This window comes from Mastigoproctus giganteus, chromosome 5 (genome assembly GCF_048544385.1).
Source record: "Mastigoproctus giganteus isolate SK-2022 chromosome 5, ASM4854438v1, whole genome shotgun sequence".
NCBI classification, from domain to species: domain Eukaryota; kingdom Metazoa; phylum Arthropoda; class Arachnida; order Uropygi; family Thelyphonidae; genus Mastigoproctus; species Mastigoproctus giganteus.
Window position 1 is genome coordinate 61,745,596 of NC_143579.1, and position 22,822 is coordinate 61,768,417.

At 34.2% G+C, this 22,822-nt stretch overlaps 1 protein-coding gene across 1 annotated transcript in view; it reads right to left on the reverse strand.

Moving 5' to 3' along the window:
- The window catches only part of LOC150085447 (protein FAM91A1), a 211,016-nt gene that overhangs the window by 73,648 nt on the left and 114,546 nt on the right, over positions 1–22,822 (reverse strand). Inside the window, exon 15 of the mRNA XM_090374568.1 lies at positions 1,864–2,096. Coding sequence (XP_090230694.1) covers positions 1,864–2,096 — 233 coding nt within the window. The remainder of the gene's footprint in view (positions 1–1,863; positions 2,097–22,822) is intronic.

Below are 22,822 nucleotides of genomic sequence, written 5' to 3' on the forward strand. Positions count from 1 at the left end.
ACAAATATAACCATGATAAATATGATGGCTATTTATACAGACTGATGTTGTGAGCAAGGATCTGAATGTGAATGTGTGAATTCAATTTTTCAGACAAATTATTCAATACCTAACAAATATTTTTTGCACCTCCACCTCATTTTTCTATTTGCCATCTTAGAAAAGTTGTCTGTTATCCCATAATCAATTCCTCAAATTGTTATGGATCAATCCTTCTAACCGTTAGTTTGGTAAGATGTCAGCTGTGCACTTCATTTCACCATGTAAATGAAAGGAAAATACTAAAGTACTAAATTCCTGTTCACACTGCATATGCATTTTCTCTGAAGTATCACAAGCTGACAAAATAGATTTGAACAAGCTTATGGGTGTTTGCAACAATGCACATGTGGGCTCACCCACTTATGCTTGCTTGAATGCATGCATTTGGGCAGCATAAATATCCCTTTAAGGGGAACTTTAGAACTATTTAAAATATACATACAAACCAATATGAAAATTAAAATTACCCATCACTTACACAAAAAAATCTTTATAAAATATGCTGCTGGGATAACTCTAACATGTACATCTATTACTCCCACAGACAGTAAACCAAGTACATTTCACATGTAAAATGTAACTCTATGAACTTGCAACATACAACCCCCCTCACCACCATTGAAGAGCAACCATGAATAAAGAAGTGGCATGTGGGAATTTTAAATTCAGAAAACACAGGAAGAAAAACAAAGATTTCACTGATTAAGAAGCAGAAAATGAAAACTAACAAAATTTTCACTCAAATTCTAAATGTAAAATTCTTTCACATTTTACATTTAAAAAACATTAACTGAACAGCCTCCGCAAAACAAAACTGTGAATGCCATGCTTTTAAACAATGCAGCACAAAAAAAAAAAAAAAAGAAAACGTACCCTCTACCTTTCAGTCCCTCCTGAGTATAAACTTGAGATCAGCCTTTTCAAATTTTACATTGCTCCAACATATGTGGTGCCTTACAATCATGAAAATTTCAAAAAGATCTTTTTACAAAACTGAATTGCTTCTAATTCACATCTGGAAAAGAAATCAACAGCAATGATAATATGCTATTACATCATATAAAATTAGCAGATGCAAGCAAAAACATATTCCCCATGCATAAGAAAAAATTCTTTAGTCTTAATCTACTTAAATACAAAAATGTTTTAATCCACTGGTTTAACACAACACAATAAATGCAATATAAATAATTTGACTAAACCCGTTTAAGTATAAAAATATTCTGAAGTGATAATATATTGGCTCAGAATTTTTCGAAATTTATATACTGTTACTTTAAATAACAGACTATTTATGGGAATAAACTGAAGTAGTCTAGTTATACAGTGACCTCATAATCATAATTTAGAGTGAAGTTTTATCATGCAACTGTTTTTGACAAAACAGCTATAACTGTAATACTTTTAATTCCTGTGTTAACTATTCACAACTGTACAGAAAATTGGCTAGAGTTTTTACTAACTGACAGTGACAGCGCACACAACATATAGCTGTAAAGGCTAGCATATGACAAACATTCCTCTAATATGCACCATAGCTTTGAATATTCAGCAGGTCTTTTCACTATCTGAGCCTTTTAGAAACAGACAACACAAAAAATGCAAAATGATTTACATCAAGTGTAGATGTATTACATATCCTTTCTTAATTTATACCATTTGAACAAAAATTCTTCCCTCCCACACACACACACACACGAATATATAAAAAGCTGAGACTATTTGAATGACTGCTGAAGAATGTGTTCATTAAAAAATATATAAAAGATAAATTTTATATATATATATTACTAGCACAAAAATCAATAATTTAGAACTAACACATAATTCTTGTTTAGCAGCCTGCTACATGTGTCTTGTTCAAGATTTTGCAAACTTTCACATCGAATCAAGTCTAATCCAAGTCCAGTAACAGTCACACTATCAGCATTGTCTTCTTGTTCTCCAGGAGAAGCTAGCATCTCAGGATTATGACGCAGAAATATAATGGTATTACGAAGAGTTAATGCATGGTCGAAATATCTTTGTGCTTCTCCCTCACCAATATCTGCTACCTAAAAGTTAAAAACACAAGAGATGAATAATATGAAGAGAGGGAGTAAGTTTTTTGGGAAAATACAACTGAAAACAAAGTAATACTTTTAAAATTATATTCAATCCAGGCATGCATTATTTCACTGGTTACTGATATAAATATTTCAGACAAAAAAAATAAAAATTCTAGGCATGCCTTAAAAGCTAGAATTTAAAATATGTGAATTAATACATTAAATTAGGTTACCAACCTAACTATATTAGTATTATTTTCCAGTATTATCTTTTAATTGCTATACCATTTTAAAAATAAATTAACAATGCAATTAAGTTGATCTCCAGTTTTTAGGATTAATTAGTAATATAAAAATTGTAAGCATGCATTAAGATCTATGCATTAAAATGAGAATTAATGAATGTTATGCTCATTACAAATAAGTACAGCAGGGAACACATTTTCCATACAATTTAATGCTATAAACTACACTCAATTCTTGAAACTTAGAACGCATTTTAGAAACCATAGCTTTCAAAAAGTTTTTTTGGAAACTGAATGAATAATACACATACACATTAAGAATTACATAATTCGTTTAAGGCAATAGCCTCAGGTTACGAAGAAGTTAACTAAGGAATAAGTTTGTGCAGTGGCATCATGTCTATACATAGCCAACTACTAAGCAGTTACAAAATGGCATCATTTAAGTACATCATATATTGTGAATACTTTCACAAAGAATTACCTTTTTATTGCATTACCTAGACTAAGTAACGCTTCAAAAATAACAAACATCTTACCTTACCTTACGACTACTGTTACTTATTCTCGGCAGGTACCACCACCACCACCACCACCTAGACGGCAACATTTCAGAGCTTATTGGCTCTTCATCGGTGGGTGGCCAGGTACCCTGGTGTTACATAGTGACAACCCAGTTGCGAAGTATAACTCCACAATATGGAAGATGCCTGATGGTGTACAGTAATTAAGAATTACATGATTTGTTTAGGGCAATAGCCTCAAGTTATGAAGTTAACTAACATATAAGTTTGTGCAATGGCATGTTTATACATGCCAACTACTAAGTAGTTACAAAATGGCATCATTTTTGTACATCTCACCTTGTGAATATGAGATGTACTTAAATGATGCCATCTGAGTTGTGGTATCTGCCAAGAATAAGTATCAGTAGTCTCCATTGGTGAAGTGTTACTTATTCGAGGTATTGCAATATCATAGTAACTCATTGGGAAGATATTCACAATATGAGATGTAGATGTACTTAAATGATGCCATTTTGTAACTACTTAGTAGTTGGCTATAAACAGACATGATGCCATTGCACAAACTTATACATTACATACACATTAAATTATAAATATGCCCACCTAATAAAATACATTATATCAGAATTATTCAAACATTAAATGCTATAATAAAAAACATCCAACCAAAGTTCATCTTTCACTTACAGTTACCCAGTTTGATCTCCTTCAATGATATTGTTCTGAAGTGAAAATAACGATGCATCGTCACTTGTATTATTTTTTCTTTTTTTTGGACATCGTTAAAAGGTTTATAAAATGCCCACAACAAAACTGCTCCAAATCCTTTCGTACACAATCAAAATTTGAGACAAATTTCAGCAGCTGAATCAAAAGTAAACTGAAACTAAATATATATATATATATATATATATATATATATATACACACAGTTAACCTTCGTATAACAGTAGTTGGGTTCCTACAAAATCTTGTGTAATGCAAAAACGTGTTATATGGGACTAAGAACCAGTACAAAAAGGGGGTTACGTTCCAAAAGCTAACAAAAATACACCATTTTTTTATAACTATTGGAAACTTAATTTTTATAATAGTAGTAACTTAAATATTAATAATGAACAAACATCTTACCTTACAAACTGCGATACATGTATGTCAGATAATATACATTCTATTAATTTTCTTCCTCTTCATCACTGCTAAACACAATCAAAAGAGAGCACTTTGTCTGTTGCAGAATATCACCTTCTGAACTTTCTTCTGCAGCATCTAGATTTCGTGTATCTTTTGCTTTGTAATGAGTTTTAAAGGTAATAATGCCTCGATCTAATGCCTGAATTAAAGAAGTTTTATTAGGTGGTAGGATCATTACTTCAACTTTTAGATGACTTAAACCTTTTGGATGGCCTGGCATGTTATCCAATAGTAATAATTTTGAAATCTAGATTTTTTCCGCTATAATAAATAACAAAGAATACAGCACACACAAGTTGCAGCAAACACGATATGCACAAGTGAGGTACGGAGTAATGAGTTTCTGAAAATTTATTTATGTTTCTTATATGATTGAATATTTCATGGAAGGGAAAATACATTTCACTATAATAACGTGAAAACCCACAGAATTCCAGCTATCGGTACTATCGCAAATGCAAGAAGATTGAGTTTACTACCTGTTTGTAATTGATTGCATTAACAGAAAAACCCAATAAACTGGAAACTGCAAATTGTTTTTACTGTTTTATGGTAGTCACCTCCAGAAATGGGCTTTAGAAAAATATCACGAAGTTAATACTGACTAGCGAGTCAACAGCAGCGATTCACAAAAAGGAATGGAAACATTGAAAAATTACATCTAACATAATAGCAGGGTTTTCCCAGCACAAAAACTCAAAAACACCGTGTTATGTGAGGTTTCCCACAATTCCCTAGCTGTGTTAGAGCGAAACCATGTTGTGCAAGGATTGCTGCAATTTATCAATCGGGTTGGAGCGAAACCTTGTTGTAGAAGTACCATGTACAGGGGTTGCCTGTATTACAGAACCTGAAATTGATTTATATTTTAAAAAAATGATAATTTTATTTCTACAGAGAGCAGCAATAATTTTGAATTAATGAATTATCAAAAAGGTCCAAATCACAATAATTTAAATTTCAAATTTAAAATGGTGCAAAATTTCTTGTAATATTTAAAATATTAACAAGTTAATTAATGTATGCTGTGCATTACATTTCAGGTTAGTGTATAATAATAATTCATGATTTATAAAAAATAAGTGAATCTATCCATGTAAAAATTTGTTACAAACATTCCTAAAATATTCTAAGTAAGCATTGAAATTTTGATATGGATCAGAGCTCCTGTTCAAAATTTAAAGTAATATTCCTATATGGGAAAACTGAGGAGTAAATGCTATGAAATCGGAATTGAACTTAGAACCGTCACAGGGGTCAAGAGATATAATGTTGTAAATTTGGTAGCAATCTCATTTTTTTTTGTCAATTAATGCAAAAACATACTATCATTTATGTTGATTTGTGTGTGTGGGAGGGGGGAATGAGGGTTGCAAAATATTAACTGGAAGTAAAATTTTCTTCCAGTTTCTGACTTTTCACTAGAGTAATATGTGAAATATACTGCAATTTATCTGAATAGATTTCTGCAGTCCTGGGAGGGGACTATGATTGATCTTAAAGGCTTTCTAGGCACCAAAGAAACATATGCTGAAAATGTATGTTAATCTAAACATCTCATAACATACTTCTATTACAAGTTAGGTTATGTAATGTAAGCAATACATTACATTTTAAGTGCATTCTACTTTTTTCTTAAAATAGAATTAAATTTTTCTTTTTTCTGTGATTAACTGAAGTGAAAAGACCTGTTACAGACCTGTCAGTTTAACTTCTGTTCCAGGGAAATTAATTAAGGCACTGGTTAAAGAAGCACTGCAGGATCATCTAGACAAGACTTCAATTATAGCTCGAACACAGCATGCTTTTGTTAAGGGGAAGTCTCGTCTGACCAGTCTGATTGGATACTATGATGTGGTCACAAAGGAATTGAATGCAGGGAATAACTTTGGTATCATATATTTGGATCTTAGAAAGGCTTTTGATACTGTTGCATATGGAAGACTGCTGCACAAATTGGAGCAGTGTGGCATTAGAGGTAAATTGATGCTATGAATAAAGGGATGGTTGAGTGGGAGAAGACAGAGTGTGGTAATCAATGGACACTGCTCATTGTGGAGTAATGTTATTAGTGGAGTCCCTCAGCATTCAGTGTTGGGTCCGTTGTTGTTTTCTGTATGTCAGGCTTAATGTCCAAGTTTGCAGACAATAAGAAGGTTGGCAGGGTTGTTAATGACACTAATGGAGCAGTGTGGCTGCAACAGGATTTAGAAAAGTTGAGTAGATGGGCTGAGAGGTGGCAACTGAAGTTTAACATTGACAAATGTAGAGTACTGCATGTGAGAAGCAGTAACCCCAGAGTAACGTATCAACTGTGTGGTACTATACCGACAGTGGTAGAGAATGAAAAGGATGTGGGGGTGATTGTGCAAGCAGATATGAAGTTTTCTGAGCAGTACAGACGGCCCGCAAGAGTAGCTCATGGTGTCTTATCTTGTCAATGATATACAGGAATTTTTCTAGCAGGGATAAGGAGGCAATTGTCCCCTTGTATAAGGCAATGGTCAGGTCACACCTTGGGTACTGTATACAGGTCTAGAGGCCTCATTTTAGGAAGGATGTAGAGCTGCTGGAGCAAATGCAGAGAAGGGCAACAAGATTAGTGAATGGAACAAAGGGTTGCTCTTCTGAAGACTAGACACCTGCGAGGTGATCTGATTGAGGCGTATAATGCCTTGAATGGTTTGAACATGCTCAATGCTGATGGGATTCTTCCTCTTACTCAGAATAATCACCTGAGAGGGCATAAATTCAAATTGAGGAAAGATAGTTGTAGGATAGATGTGAGGAAGGTTGCCTTTAGCCAGCGTGTGGTTGATTGCTGGAACAAACTTCCATCTGTCATTGTAGAAGTTGATAGCATAAATAGATTCAAGGCAAAACTAGACAAACATTTGGAGAAAGTGGATAGGTGAAATTAGATTTTTTTTTTTTTTTTTGGCTGATGCTATAAAAACGTGCTTTCTTGCATCACATGCCTTTACTAATGCTAATGCTTTTTTTAGTAATTAATTAATAAAAAGGCTCTTTTTATCAATTAATTACTAAGATTATAACTTTATAGAACACTTAATGACACTCAATAGGTATCTCTTTGAAACTTAGCCATTCAGTTTAATTATGACTGTATGCTATTTATTGCACTTCACCCATATACTTTTAAGTCTCTTTCTATTATGTATCTCTTCACAAGCAACACCACATTCACAAGTCTTACATTAGTTCGAACATGCAAAGCATGCACAGACTTTCTAAAGTTAATGATACTGCATTAAAACAACATTTAATCTATGAATTTATTTTTTCCATACAATCTGTCAGATTTAAGAACTGCTGGATTTCTATTCGTCTAATGTTTATGAAATTTGGAATGGCTCAACAAATCTTTCCCATTGGACCAAATATAAAATTTCACGAAAATCTATCCAATGAGAGTCGAGTTATTACATGCACATAGATGGACAGACAGACATGGCAAAGACAAATTAGGCATATTAGCATATGCCTAAAAATTAAAAATATTAAATATTAAAAGTAATATTAAAATAATATTCTAATTGTATTTTAATATCAATAATTAAATTAAATTAAGTTAACTAATTTAAATTGAAATTAAATAATTTAAATATATTTAATTATATTTTAATATACAGGTAGTTCTCGACTTTACGAGTTAATTCGTTCCTGATGCGCACTCATAAAGCGAAAGCTCGTAAAGTAGGAATTTATTTCACATAGACATAAGGTTAAAAATAGGGGTTACGTTCTCAACAATACAATTAGTTAGCTAATTAGTTTATGTTTAAACAATGATTGATTTATCTGCAGAAATGAAAACGTAGCCTGTAAAATCAAGCAAATTAAAATAATAGAGAAATTATTTACGACTTACAAATGTTAAAGAATGTTTACTCTTCATCATCATCGACTAAATGCACACTCGCTGATCACTCATTATTGGCTCGGCACTCGTTGGTTTGTTGCACAAGGAGTCATCTTCTTCAGAAATGTTTCAAGAGACATTTGTTTCCAAAATAATCTCTTTTAATTATAAATTTCACGATTGCATGCATAAGCATTTTCGGCACACACAAATTGCAACTAACACGATTCGCGTAGAGTAACAAGTTTACAAAGCTTTAAAAAAAGGAATGAAGAGAAGATTCTGAACATTTATTTATGTTTTTTATACAATTGAAGATTTCAGTAAAGGGGAAACACATTTCACCATAATAACGTAAAATACCACACAATTCCAATTATCAGTATTTTCGCAAATGCAAGAAGATCAAGTTTACTACCCATTTATAATTGCTTGCAGTAACAGAAAAACCCAATAAACCGGAAAGTGCAAATTGTTTTTGTTTTATGGTCGTGACCTCCAGAAACGTGCTTTAGAAAAATATCACAAAGGCATTTAAAATTGATTCTTAAACAGAACCATATGATAACAATGAAAGTGTAGTGCATTTTAATGATTTGAATTGGTAACTAATACAATTTACAAACCATGCTCACAACCTTTTATATGGCCTTAAGGTCACGCTCATGACCTTAAAAATGACATTTTAGAGAGATATAGCTTAATTATACAATGAAAATTTCAACTTACAAGATCTTGAAATGAATTACCAAAAAACAATGTGTTATTGGGTTCACAATATGGTATTCTAACATTACGATGGTGTTTCTGGAACTGATTAATATCATAAAGCTTGGTACACTGTATTGTATAGCTATGCACGTGGTTTGAAATGCGGTATTTATGAATTTTTAACATTCGTTTTTTGCAATTAATGTTCATATTTTCGATTTTGTTGATACTTGGGGGGAAAAAAAACTCAAACCCAAGAATCATAAAGCGAGAACTGCCTGTATTAAAATAGTAAACCCATATCTTCTCTGTGTCATGTTGAAAACATTTTTAACCCGAGCCTGGTCCGCCCTGTATTTGTCTAATTTTTAACCCTAACTCGAAAGTTGCTCCCCCCCGAAGAAAACTAATAATTTTCATAATTTCTACTCAATTTTCCAAATTGAAACTCTCAATATACATAAACAGAAGTATATTCTTTGATTTCCTACCTTTAGCGCTCAGCAAAAACTATTAATTCACTCTAAAACAGGAAAAATGTACGATCACATTTCAATTTATTAAATTTTGATGTCGGCAAAACAAGATCCAAGCTTTGAAAATAAAACGCGTTACTTCATTAGTTCAAAAATTCACGCGTCAGCTCGGCGCCTCTGGCTAAAACGAATCAACGCACGCAGAGAGATAATTGACTGGTCAGGCTTACGTCATTAGCGTTACCAAGGTGATCCAAGGAGAAAATGAAACTGTAAACAACTTTCGTGGAAAACAAACAGTTGAGCATCATTACTTGCGAACACTAATTTGCATGGCTCACTCACAACAGTAGCTTTATTGCTTTTCGTAATTGTTGTACGAAAGAATTGCAACGAATTGGTTTTGAAAAACTAAAATATTGCATTTCCTTTCTTCAATATGTATTATCTACAAAAAAAAAAAAAAAAATATCAAGGAAATTCATCTACTGGAAGCGGAAAGAAAAAAACTGTCGTAAAACTGATCACTACAATGCACATTTCATAAAAAAAAAAAGTTCGCTTTATTGTAATTGTTTCTAGAGGACTAAATTGGAACAGCAGTTTCATGGATGTATATTTGATCTTCTTACGAAATTTCAAGAAAATATTTCTATTCATAGCTGCGTTATAAACTTCGAAAACTGATATCGAAGGAACTTCACATGCATCTCACTGGTGTACAAACGAAAAAAAAAATGCGCAGCTAGTAACAGATTGTGAGAACAATCCATTACTCGTAGTGAGGGATTGGGAAATTGTAAGTAATTGTTATTGAATACTTCAATATTTCCTTGATATGCATTTGATATCATCAAAAAATTTCCAGAGAAAAATTGAATTTTCATTATCACATAACACCCGAAAAATTCACCATAAAATGTCATGTGTTTCAATGTTTGAATTCTATTCTGAGCTGCAAATGTAATTTCACTTCTCTTGCGCTGACAGAGTAGCCGTTCACCGAATGAAGAAAAACAGGGTTCATTTTCATGAAATTTCCAATTCCCTTCTTTCACTTGAGAGGAAAAAACTCCTTAGGGGAGGAAGTCCACCCTTTCTAGTCCGACCCTGGAGAGAGAGAGAGAGAGAGAGAGAGAGAGAGAAATAAAAAATACCCTTTTGGTGGGCAGAAGGCCAAGAGATTGCAAAGGTCCAGAGCACTAACTTTCATTTATTTTATTTATTATTATTTATTTATTTTATTTTATTATATTATTATTATTTTTTTTTTTTTCTTGTGTTATTCTAGCAATCCATCCTGGATTGGGGCTTCCCTGGGCCGGGATAGTGCTTCTCCTCTTTTCTCCTTCCCTCTCTTCATCTTATACAAGTTTTTCTTTCCTCCCTGGGAAACTTTTTTTTTTTTTTTTTGGCTGATGCTGCATAAGCTCATACACTTGCTTTCTTGCATCACATGCCACTACTACTACTACTACTAGTAGTTCCCCAGGGAGGAGGGCGTGCAGTTAGTAGGGGAGATCTTGCCCTCCTGCTAGGGACGAGTACCTGGAGGTAGTCGTCCAGGTGATCGCTGCTTCCAGGTAGCCAGAATGCCCAAATACAACATCACAATACGGAACACACACATAAGCTCACAAACAGTAAAAAACAGTATAATAAAAAAAAAAAACAGCATTGCAGCTCTAAGTCAACTTCATCCTAGGATGCCGAAACTGCAACTGTTTTAGAGAACAATATTTCGCATTTTTACTTTCTAACATTATTTTGCATTATAGCTCTGTTACAATATTTTGCTTCGTTTCTTTATATTATTGCTGTAGCAAACGATATCGGTGTGCATGACGTTTCATCACAGATGCTGGAGTTCTAATTAGTCAGTTCATCCTAGGATGCGGAAGTACTAATTAGTCCGATTTTGGTCTGGCGCGCATTTGAGAAATCCACATTGCTTTACTGCAATTGTTTTAGGGAACAATATTTTGCATTTTTGCCCTAGAGAGAGAGAGAAAAATAAAAGTATTTTTTCTTTTTTTGTGGGAAGCAGGCCAGGAGGTTGTCAAAGGTCCAAAGCTAACTACTTGGCAATGTTATAATAAATGAAATCCAAATCTTTTTCAATTTTAGAAAAAATAGTGTAATCATTAATTATTAGTAAACAATATTATATTATTATGTGTATGAAATGCAAGTAATTTATAAATAAACAATTTTATTATGAATAATGTTTGTGTTCAGTGTATTCCTGTGCTGTGCTATTGAATTGCAATATGCAATGTTGCATGTGAAAGTTTTGTTCCACAGAATGGTTGTTTCCTCTTACTGAATTTTATCTGAAAAAATAATGCTTTCCAAAATCTGATTGCATTCTCTTTTTTATTTTTGATTAGGGTATACTACTTTTTTTTTAAAAATTTGTCTCTTGTTTATGACATTCTAATGGCTGTAATTTATTGATATTTTCTACCAAAAAAAAATGAATAAAAAGTAAATTTTGGCTTGTCATATTTTTAACACAGCAAAGCAAAATGAAGTTCAAATAAATATCTTTATTTTTATAATAATATGTTAACACTCATATTTACATTCAGCATAAAACATAATAGTAGAACTGAAACTAAGCTGGTATATGGTTCATCAGTACATATTTACATTCTGCGTGCCCAGGTAAAAACAAATCAGATGGCAGCAGTTGGTGTTTGTCCAATAGATCAGCATCTTTCGAAAACAAGAGAAGCAAAGTTCTGAAAGGTGGAATGAATTTCTTTGTTTTCCACAAGATGATGTTCCAATCCAGGATGAAAATCTCTAACACAATTTTTTTTCTCAAGTCCTCATAAATGTCACAGTCAAATAACACATGCTGTCACTCTTCACGTTGTCCGCAAGAGCAGAAGTTAGTATGAAAAAGTCCGAATTTGCACAGTTTATCGTTTAGCGACAGTGTCCAGTGGTGAGATATGACTTCTGCATCGATAGGGAGAACCATTATCTTCTGCCTTTATCCGTTAGGTAGGTAACCTCTGGAGAAAACTTTCTAGTAACCTGCGAGGTGAGCGATATGTCCCATTGTGTCTGTCATAAGGTAGAAAGTTTGTTCCTGTTGTTTTTCTTCTCACCTTAGATGTTATGATTATTCATGTTGATTCTAATATCAAAGAAGTCGGTTGGAATTGCTTGTTTTCAATCTGTAACACAACCCTCTGTAAACTACGTAAAGATCTAGCGGAATAGATCCTGCCAGCACTTGAAGAGCTGATAAAACTGGACAGTAGGCACGCATCAGGGCTAGTAGTATGCTCCTTTTTATAGAAATTAATTTTTTTTTAAATGTTTTATTCTGTAACCTCTGAAACCAGACTACAGCGCTGAAGGTTACAATAGGGATGCCTTATTGAAACTTCAGCATCCACTGATGAAGATGACTGCCAAGAAAGTGAACATCACAACAGCACAAACAAAGCGTGACTATATCGGAAAGAATAAAGTCACCGAATGAAGAAAAACTGCTGGCCTCCAAAATATCCACACAGCCCAGAACATTATATGTCATCTGCCAGGTACGAGGGCTGCAGCAAGAACACCAATCACTATAGGATTGTCCTTTCGATAATGTAATGTTAACCCAGATAGTGATTCACGCCAGATGTTAGAAGAACAGATAACAATGAAATTAGCTTTCTAACAAACTTTTTGGGAACGTATCATGCAGCAAGTTAAAACTTGGAAAATATGTGGAATAATAATGGTTGGTCCGAAGTAACAGACTCAAAAAAGAAAGAAACAGACCGATTAGCAGCATTTACAGATTTTTTGGTATTTGTTTTTAGATAGATGCCAAAGAAATTACATAGTGCTGTAATATCCTGAAGATAAACAGCTAGTTTCATTCAACGATAAATGTTCTTTTTTTCCAGAATACGTACCAGTAAAATAGCAAAATGTGAACTGCATACTACATTATGCTATGCAAATATGATTTTATACACCAAGAATATGGAGATTTATGTTGAAAGACAACAGCCAGACAACTTTTCAAGAACGTCCGGATGTGATGAATCAGCTTGTTTGCCCTATTGAAGAAACTAATCACAATATGCTCCTATAACAACTGGTTCTAGCGTTGTCTTTGACTACTAAAATTTTACGAGGAAACAGTGTTTGTTGGCTCGCTGAAAAAAAAAAGAAAAGAGAACTGCCAGCTGAATATCACAAAAAAAACCAGAAATGTGCTCCCACACAACCCACTTTGACAGCTCTATAGATAGCAACGGTGGTACAGTAGAAAGCCAGAAATTACGCTTCAATATGATCGAATGTGGAATAGATCCATAGGATGAAATGTGATCTACTTCATATCTCAGGAAAGCAGAAAATGACCAATGGCGTTTTTTTTTTTTTTTTGGATTCCTGACACTTCAGGAATTAATACCATAAACAACCCGCAGAACAAAAATCCAGAAGTGAATAATACACACGAAGAGCTTCTCATAGAGATTGGCATCAGTAGTGAAATCACACAACTCTAAAAAAGAGTAGCCATTCGGTCTCTGCCAAAACTACTTCATGTAAAAGCTGCAGAAGTACAGTTGCATCCAGCCAAAAGAAGATTTCTGATCCTTCTGAAGTGTACACACCTAACCAAGAAGCTATGCTAATACTAATATAATCCCTAAATGAATTAAAAAAAAAAAAAAAAAAAATTAACGTGTCAATCTAATCTCTAGCAATAAAAATAATGAGCTATGTTTAGCTAATCTCTAGCTAAATAAGGAAGATATGGTAACCTAAACCTAAATGAATAAAAAAAGATGTGTCAACTTAATCTCTACGTTAATAAAAAAATAAATAAATGTGCTAATGTAATCCTAAACGAATAGTGTAATCCTAAAGGAATATAAGAAAAGTTATAAATATTGTAAATTTAATTTTTAACTGAATAAAAAAGTGTGCAAATTTCCATTAGTAAACCGAACTGAATGAAAAAGTTGTATTAGTCTTATTCCTAAATGAATATATATCTGTAATAGTATAATCCCTAAATGAATATGAAGATGCTGTATCAAGCTAATTTCTAAATTAATTAAAATAAAAAAAAAATCTGAACTTATCTGCTTAAATAATGATGAAAAGCGATGCTGAATTCTAAATATAAACTAAATCTACTTTGTCATAATGTACAAGTGCACCAGGAAGATAGAATAAAACTAAGGCCTTCTGCATTATGTTGCTCAAACTAACTTGCAAGAAACACCCCACTTCTGAAAGAATGTCTCATAAGAAGTGACCTGCTGAAAAGGTTGTAGTAGCGACACACACATTTGTAGACTATTTTATTTAGCTGTACTGTTTTATATTAGCATACATAATTTTTGCTACGTTTGTGTATATAAATATACATATAAATTATGTATGCTAATATAAAGTAGTTTAGCTAAATAAAAAAAGCCAACTTGATAAGTGTGTATTTTTAGTCATCACTGTCACTACTTTGAACATTTTCTTTAGGTATCTTCCCAAAACATAATTCACAGACAGTCTTCGAGTGCTCCTTACAAACTCGTTCTAAACATGCTTCGCAGAATTTCTTTGTTTTACGATCTTTCTTCCTGGGACACTTGTAACATCTACCTGGCTTAGGTGGACACTGTTGGGAAGGTCCAGGAATTTCTTCTGGTGGAATACAAGCATATTTCGCTGCTTTCACATGCAGATATTTTGGAAGAGTTACCGTGGCTGCTCTTTACGGAGCTGTGAATTCACTAAAAACTTTTTCCAATCTCTGCGAGAAACTCGCTTCGAGGGAGTCTCACTTCTGGATTATTGCTACGGAAAATAGCCAAGGCATTTATTCCAGCAATGTTCAAAATCCTGTGGAAAAGTACCATTGGCCACCTTCTGGTTTTCCGATAAGTAGTATACGTTCCACACATTTCATCCAAGACATCAACTCCACCTTTGGTCATATTATAAAACGTAATAATTTCCGGCTTTCTTTTGTCGCCACTGTCAGGATCTATAGTATCGTCGTGGTGCTTAGTCAATATTAGGATCACATTTCTGGTTTTTTTTGGTACATAGGACACAACTGTGGTCTGATCTTGGAATGCGAACAAACTACTAGTCGGCTCGCGTTCCTTCACATTGACCAATTCAGCTGGTAGCTCACGTTTATTTTTTCTTAGTGTGCCAACAAGAGTAATGTTTTTTTCTCGTAATTTAGAAGCCAGAGGCACACTGGAGAACCAATTGTCTGTGGTCAAATTACGGTTGGTTCCTTCAATTGGGCGAACAAGCCACATCACCACATCGAGGGGCGAATTTGACAGGGCATATGGCCCAGGAGGTTGTCTCCCCACATAAACTTCCATATTGAACGTGAAACACATCTTAGCATCGGCTAATGTAAATATTTTCAGTCCATATTTTGCCAGTTTACTTGGGATGTATTGAAGGAATGAGCATCTACCCCTGAATGGCACTAATTGTTCATCTACAGTTACATACTCCAAAAGTGAGTAAAATCTCTGGCATCTCTCCAAAAACATGAAAAAAATTTCACGAAACGCTGCAAGTCGGTCCGATTCTTTTCTAATGTGTCTATCACTCTTGCTATCGAATCGCATAACCCGAAGGAGGAATGAAAACCTCTTATGGGTCATAACCGATGACTGCAATTCCGGACCAAGTCCATCTTTACGCCACATATGTTCTGCGTTTATCCCTGCTAGCCCAGACATTCCTGACAACATTAAAATACCTATCAAAGCTCTCATTTCATCGTTATCTGTTCTTCTAGCATCCTTGGCCAACGAAAAATTAGAAGATATTTTATCAATGTATTCGTTAGTATGTCTCACTATATGAGTTATCATTTCATTATCGAAAAATAATAAAAACCAATCAATTGGTGATTTGGCGGACTTACCTGCAGCCTTCACACCTGGTAAATGAATAATGTTACCTCGAGCTGCGCGAATATTTAGACGAGGGGCAACTTTCCTCCACACCGTGCTTTTATCCTTCCCGATATATACATCCTCCTCCAGCTGCTCCCAGTCGCTGTCACTGCCATCGTTTGTCTCCGTGCTACTGCGATGGTCCAATTCCTCACAGAAGGAGCTATCATCTTCTGATGATGACTGCTCATCAGCTGCCCTTTCTTCATAATTCCCTTCCAAATAACTCCTATTCATTTTCTAAGGTAAATCTGAATCTAAATATGAAAACAAGTCTGAAATCTAAATGTGAAATATCAATGGTTGTCACTACTTAAATTGAAGTTCTCGCATTGCGCAGAAGCAAGAAATGTGGAAAATCCGTTGATCCCCCCCCCCCCCCACCAACTCTTTCTTTTAGCTCTTTCTTGTAGTGAAAATAATTTGTTTGGGTGGAGTATGTGTTTTCGCCTTCTACATATGTATAATTGTGAAAACTTCTTTGCGGTAAATTCAGCAAATAGTAGTCAATAATCCCTCTGGAAATATTGGGAAGTGTTTCATTCTAACCTTACGGTAAGATCAAACTATAGTACAGTAATCCTTTATTGCATGGAAAGTACTGTCATCTAGAAACAATGTCAGGACAGTAACAATAAACCTATGCAGTTAGAACAGGTGTTTTCTTCTGAGAGTCCGTTGAGTAGAATCAAAGAGGAAGTTACCTTTCATGTTACCGCCAGTAATTTGTTACGGTAGGGGAACATAAACTGTCTTCTGTTCGACAGATATCAGTATTTGCAATATTCCCAAAGGGGAATAATTTCAGCTTAGAAGGGACAATGGGCAGCATTCAATCCCCTTTTCGTCAACTGGATATACTAGCCATAAATATATTGGAAGCTGGATTATACATTTCAAACATCACTTGAATGCAAATGACTACACAGTTACTTTGGACTGATCTGATGTCTTCGGGTAAAATCAGTCTTTTTGTTGTAATTTTCCCAAATGTAATTGTATTCAAACAATTTTCCCAAATTGTTTGAATACAATCACATTTGATATTACAAAATACAATTACAAAAAAAATATTCCTGTGTTCAAATAATTTTCCCAAATTGTTTGAACACAGGAATATATTTTTATTTCCAGTGTGTATTTTACTATCGTATTTCCTTTCTTCAATATGTATTTCAATACATATTGTAATAATGTACATATTGTAAATTTCTTCAATACATATCGAAGAAATTACAATACATATTCTGTCTACTGACACAAAATCAAGAAAATTCAACTGAAAGCCACAGTAGAAATGAAAAAAAAAGAAAAACACTTTGCTGTACTATTGTTTTAGGGAACAGTATTTAGCATTTTTACTTTCTGACAATATTTCACATTATTGCTCTGTTACAATGTTTTGCTTTGTTGCTTTACGTTATTGTTGTAGCGAACAATATCGTGCACGACATTTCATCACAGATGCTGGAGTTCTAATTAGTCAGTTCATCCTAGGATGCGGAATTACTAATTAGTCCGATTTTGTTCTGGTGCTCCTTTGATAAAAAATCCAGAATAATTCCTCTGGAAATATTAGCTAGTGAACTGCATTATAAATTTCAAACATCGCTGTATTGCTTATCCTTTGAGTGACCGCATGTTTTCGCCTTGTACAATTGTTTTATTTGGACACTTTCTTCCAGTCAGTAAAATCATTATTATACATATAAAGTAATTCATTATGTTGGGGGGAACCGTTTTTGCTCCTAATTGATGTAGCACTTTCGAATTTCGCAAAGTGAATTATTTGAACATACATTAGAAGGTCGGTAAAAGAGTTGATAATTGATGGGCAGCATTCCGACAAACAAATTTTCTGTTTATATTGAGAGAGAGAGAGAGAGAGAGAGAGAGAGAGAGAGAGAGGGAGAGAGAGAGAGAGAGAGAGAACAAGAAATCGCACTGCATTTAGCAGTCACCGACTCATCTGCCAAAAACCACAGTAAAACAATAAAAGTGATGGGGAGTAAGTCTATTTGTCAGCGGAGTTTATCTGTTTTTTGCAGTTCAGAACAGCATTATGACCGTGGATAGTGAATTTATTCGGCTTCTGTACTAAAACAGAATTTCTCCCTTTGCGATGACATCAAAGCATAACAAGCAAATATCTTCTAACGATACTTTTTGAGCAGCCGTTAGTTGTAATCTGTTAGCTTTGTATTGTTACAAATATTGCAGTTCACAAATATGAACAATACACATTTCAAGAAAGAAAGAAATTCATAGCGGATGATTTTGTTTTTATTTCTTTTGATGCACCAGTTTCGAAGTTTCGAAGTTTATAACGCAGCTATAAATAGAAATATTTTCTCGAAATTTGGTTAGAAGATCAAACCCAGGAAACTGCTGTTCTGATATTGTTTACTAAAAACAATTACAATAAAGCAAACTTTTTTTTTTATCAAATGCGCATTGCAGTGTTATCTGTGATATATCAGTATAATGCAGTGAAATATCAGTTTTACACCAGTTTTTCCCATTTCCAACAGATGAATTTCCTTGATCTTCTGTTCGTAGGAGCAATACACGTTGAAGATAGGATATACGATCTGTTCACCTTCCATAAACTGTTATTGGTACTGTATGGCTTTATTGCTTCTTATGTCAAAAACAGTAGCTCCTGTTCGTCTTTTGTTTATTTACACTTCTCCCTTACTGGTGACGTGATATATACCTCCCACGCTTCGCTCGTATTCACGCGGAGTTGTTTATCAGAACTGCTCCTCTCCGTAAAAAGAAATTCGCGCGCTTTACACCAAGAAACGAATCAAGTGTCGGGTTTCATAAGCTCTAGGCTGGTTAGGGCAGGGATAAAAAAATTAATTGAAAAAGGCCTAAAAAATTGCATACTTGATGTCACATTTTTGTCATTTGCGTGAAATTCAATAGAAGGTTTTGAAAATTTAAGTGGGAAAATTCAAGAAAACAGTTCTGGCTCCAACTATAGCGAGTTTCAGCTCTGTAATTAGAGTATAAATTATAGAATTAACTTGCTGAACCCAGTTGGGGCTGGTACGTACCCCAGCGGACGGGGATATGGTTAAATGAATATGCAGAATATACTTACAATAAGAAACAAACAATGGTGGAAACATCAGAATTTCTTTGTATACACTTCAATATTGGTATAGGCCTTTTCATGGGGCTTTTTCATGCAACCAAAAAAAGGGAAAAATATCCACTCAAAATGTAAGGTCCAGCTGCCCCTTACATTTTGCCAGACTGTCGACCTCAAGTATCCAGGGTACAATGCACAGAACAAATTTACACTTATCCAAAGTCCAGTCTATTAGTTTCCCCCAACAATTTGTATTTTATGTCCCTCCAGTTTTTGTACCCTATTTCAATGTGAAAATTCTAGCATTGTTTATTTTTTTCTGCATTCCAAGTACTTTATACATCTTAATTAGATTCATCCCTCCAAGGTACCTCATTTAATTGTTTGTAACCCACAACTTCATAGTTGCTCTTCGCATGGACCATTCCTTTTTTATTCTCATCACCCATCTTTAGATCCTTTCAAAAATTTCCATGTCTTTCTTTATATATAGCTTCCAGACCTGAACATAATGTTTCAAAATTCAGTCTCACAAATGACTTCTTTAGCAAAATTATAACCTCCTCCTTCCGATATGCAAGGTACAGTAAATCACTGATAAGATTCAGTGTCCCTAGTTACACTACATGCTAACCCTCATGTGCAATTATATGCAAACACCCAAGTCTTCTCATTTTAACCAATCAGCTCCACTCCATCTAGTGTAACCCCAAGTGTTATTCTTGGGTTCTCTTTTCATTTGGCAGAATTAAAACATAACTGCTATTTCTTTGATCATCCATAAAGCCTTTATTCGAGTTCCCTCTAATGGTTTACAGTCCCAAATTTAAAATGCTTCAACTCTCTATTAATCAAATTCCCCTTTGATTTCTGAAAGTTTCAATATTCATATCTGGTCCTCTGTACTGTGTCATAGCAGCTATGTCCTCCACTGGCTTTCACCACTGTTCTATTGTAATTATTTTAACTTAGATAATCATGCATTATCTTTACTTTTATACCAGAAATTTTCTTTCCACACTAACGGCCAGATGAGCATACAGAGAATTTCTGTGATATTCTTTATGATGCCTAATAAAGACAATCATTAGTATAGTTGTCTATAGGAAATGCCACTTGGTCTTTTTCTGATACCCAAACTAAAGTTTATTAATGTGCACTGTCGTGGCGACCACATAACGTGCCATTACATTAGAAATTCTTATTTTTACATAGTTAACCATGTGGGAAATGCAGGACCCAGGCTAAGCTGGGCCAAATGCATGACAACACACAGCAAATACTTCCAGCCTCTTCCCAGCACACACAGAATCTCTCTCTCTCTCTCTCTCTCTCTCCTAAAAATCCTTTATTTTTATGTTATGGTTCTTTACTTGACATCAAAACATCAGAAATTTATAATCATGCATGAACTCCTTTAATCAATACGCTCTCTTTGCTTCTCCACATGAACACTGGTCACTGCTACTTTTAACTTGAAAATTTCTACCATTTGTATTCCAAGAATTTTTTTCTGTAAGAAAGCCACTATATCCATGGTTCAACTAAAATCCCAAGCTTAAGTACAGCCCCTTTGTTATAATAAGAACATAGAAGGTATGGCTATTAAATAACAAGACTGTTGCAATAAAATATAGCGAAATATTTCATTTTGGGCTTGCACACATTTATTTCAATAACAGAAACTTCTGGAAGTCATCTTCTGCAAGTCCTTTTAACACCTCAGTCATTATTTTCTGTATGTCTTCAATGGACTGAAAATTAGTTCCCGTAAGTACACTTTTCAGTTTATGAAAGAAAAAAAAGTCACAGGGGGCTAGGTCTGGTAAGTATGGTTCATGTTACACACAGGGATTTTATTTTTGGCCAGAAACTGGCAAAAAAGAGAGCACTGTGTGCTGGAACATTGTCTTGATGGAGCATCCAACCATCTGTCCACAATTCAGGTCTTTTACTGAAAAAAACAGGAAGTGTGGTTTTCTTTTTCGATTTTGACTCACTTGCTTTTTTTTGTATGGGGGATTGTTTTGTCTTCCATTACACCGACCTTTTAGTTTCTGGGTTGTAACGGAACAGTCAACTTTTATCGCAAGTAATTACAGTACTTCGAAAGTCTGAATCTTCTTCAATTTTTTTTCAAAACATCTTCATAAACTTGGAGCCTTCTGATTCTTTGATTTTCATTCTAAATTTTTGGCACACGTTTTTCTCATGGTTAAATTTTGTCTAACTGTTTGTTCATCAATACTGAGTCCTGATGCAACTATTCTAATGCTTAAATGATGATCACTTCAAATCAATGTCCTTACCCGGTCCACAATTTCATCAGTTTTCATGGATCCTGGACAGCTTGCTCGTTCGTTATCTTCAGCATTCTCTTCCTTCTAAAAATCTTTTATGCCATTCAAATATGCGAGCTCTTGACACAGTATCTTCCCCATAAATTTGGCATAACAAATCATAACTTTCAGTTGGTGTTTTCTTTAGTTTTGTTAAAAATTTGAGATTGATTCATTGTTTGATTCTTTTGTCTGTCATTTTTCCAGCAAAATACAATAATGCAAGGTAATGAAAACCTGTCTCGTTGCAAAGCAAATGAACGTGTTGGAACGTGACTTGACAGACAACTAGGGAAAGGTTCAAAGGTTCGAGATTAATTGCTGTGGCTTTGTTTCACAAGTGGCACCTGGTGTGTAGTACCTACACGTGCAGTCTTGTTATTTAAATAGCCACACCTTGTAATTCCAAGCTTAAGTACAGAGCCTTTGCTCTAGTACACTTTCCCCAATGATGAGAGGGGGAGGGTAGTGTACTAGATGTGCTGATTCACAAACAAATTTTTTTTTTATTTGTATGAATTCAAGTAAAAATGCTTGACACTACTCTCTTTTTTTTTTTGGTAGTAGTTGTTGGCGCATCAGCTTCTGTTGCCATAATGCACCTCCCAAGGTTTTTGCAGTACTTTGATCCAAGCCCAAGGCAGGATTCGAACCTGCGACCTTTGGGTTGCAAGGTAGGCACTTTCCCCACCCGGTAGCCCGGTCGGCTTGACACTACTCAAAAATAATTTTAAAATTACATATTTTTGTAGAATTGTACATTTAAAACAAACTTTCCAGCAGTTTCATATGATTTATCATGACTAATGTGATTGCACAGTATGATTCTTCCCCTTTGATTTATGTATTCTTAATTTATTTTGCATTTTTCATAAATTTTAAGTGTTTTAAAATTTCAAAGCATTGTAACCATTCTTGTTGAAAGTACAACTTTTATTTTTGGATTATTAGTTATTGCTATTTAATACATAAAGTATGAAAATAACAGACAGATTATTTTATATGTAATTATTACAAACACACACACACACACACACACACACACAATAAAAGTATGACAGCATGAGTCACAACACAACTCAGCTTTATTACATTATTTTCTCTGAGAATGTAATTTCTGAGATAGATGCTTTTGCATTACACAAAAATTTTTAGGAAGGCATTAACTATTTAAGTTAAGGAATGGCTGTAACTTGTCCTATAAGTTTTATGGCCAGCTGACTTCCATCTGTTATAAGTAAACACTATGCTCTTAATATTCAATATAAAATTAGTATAAAATATCCACGAGTAGCCTC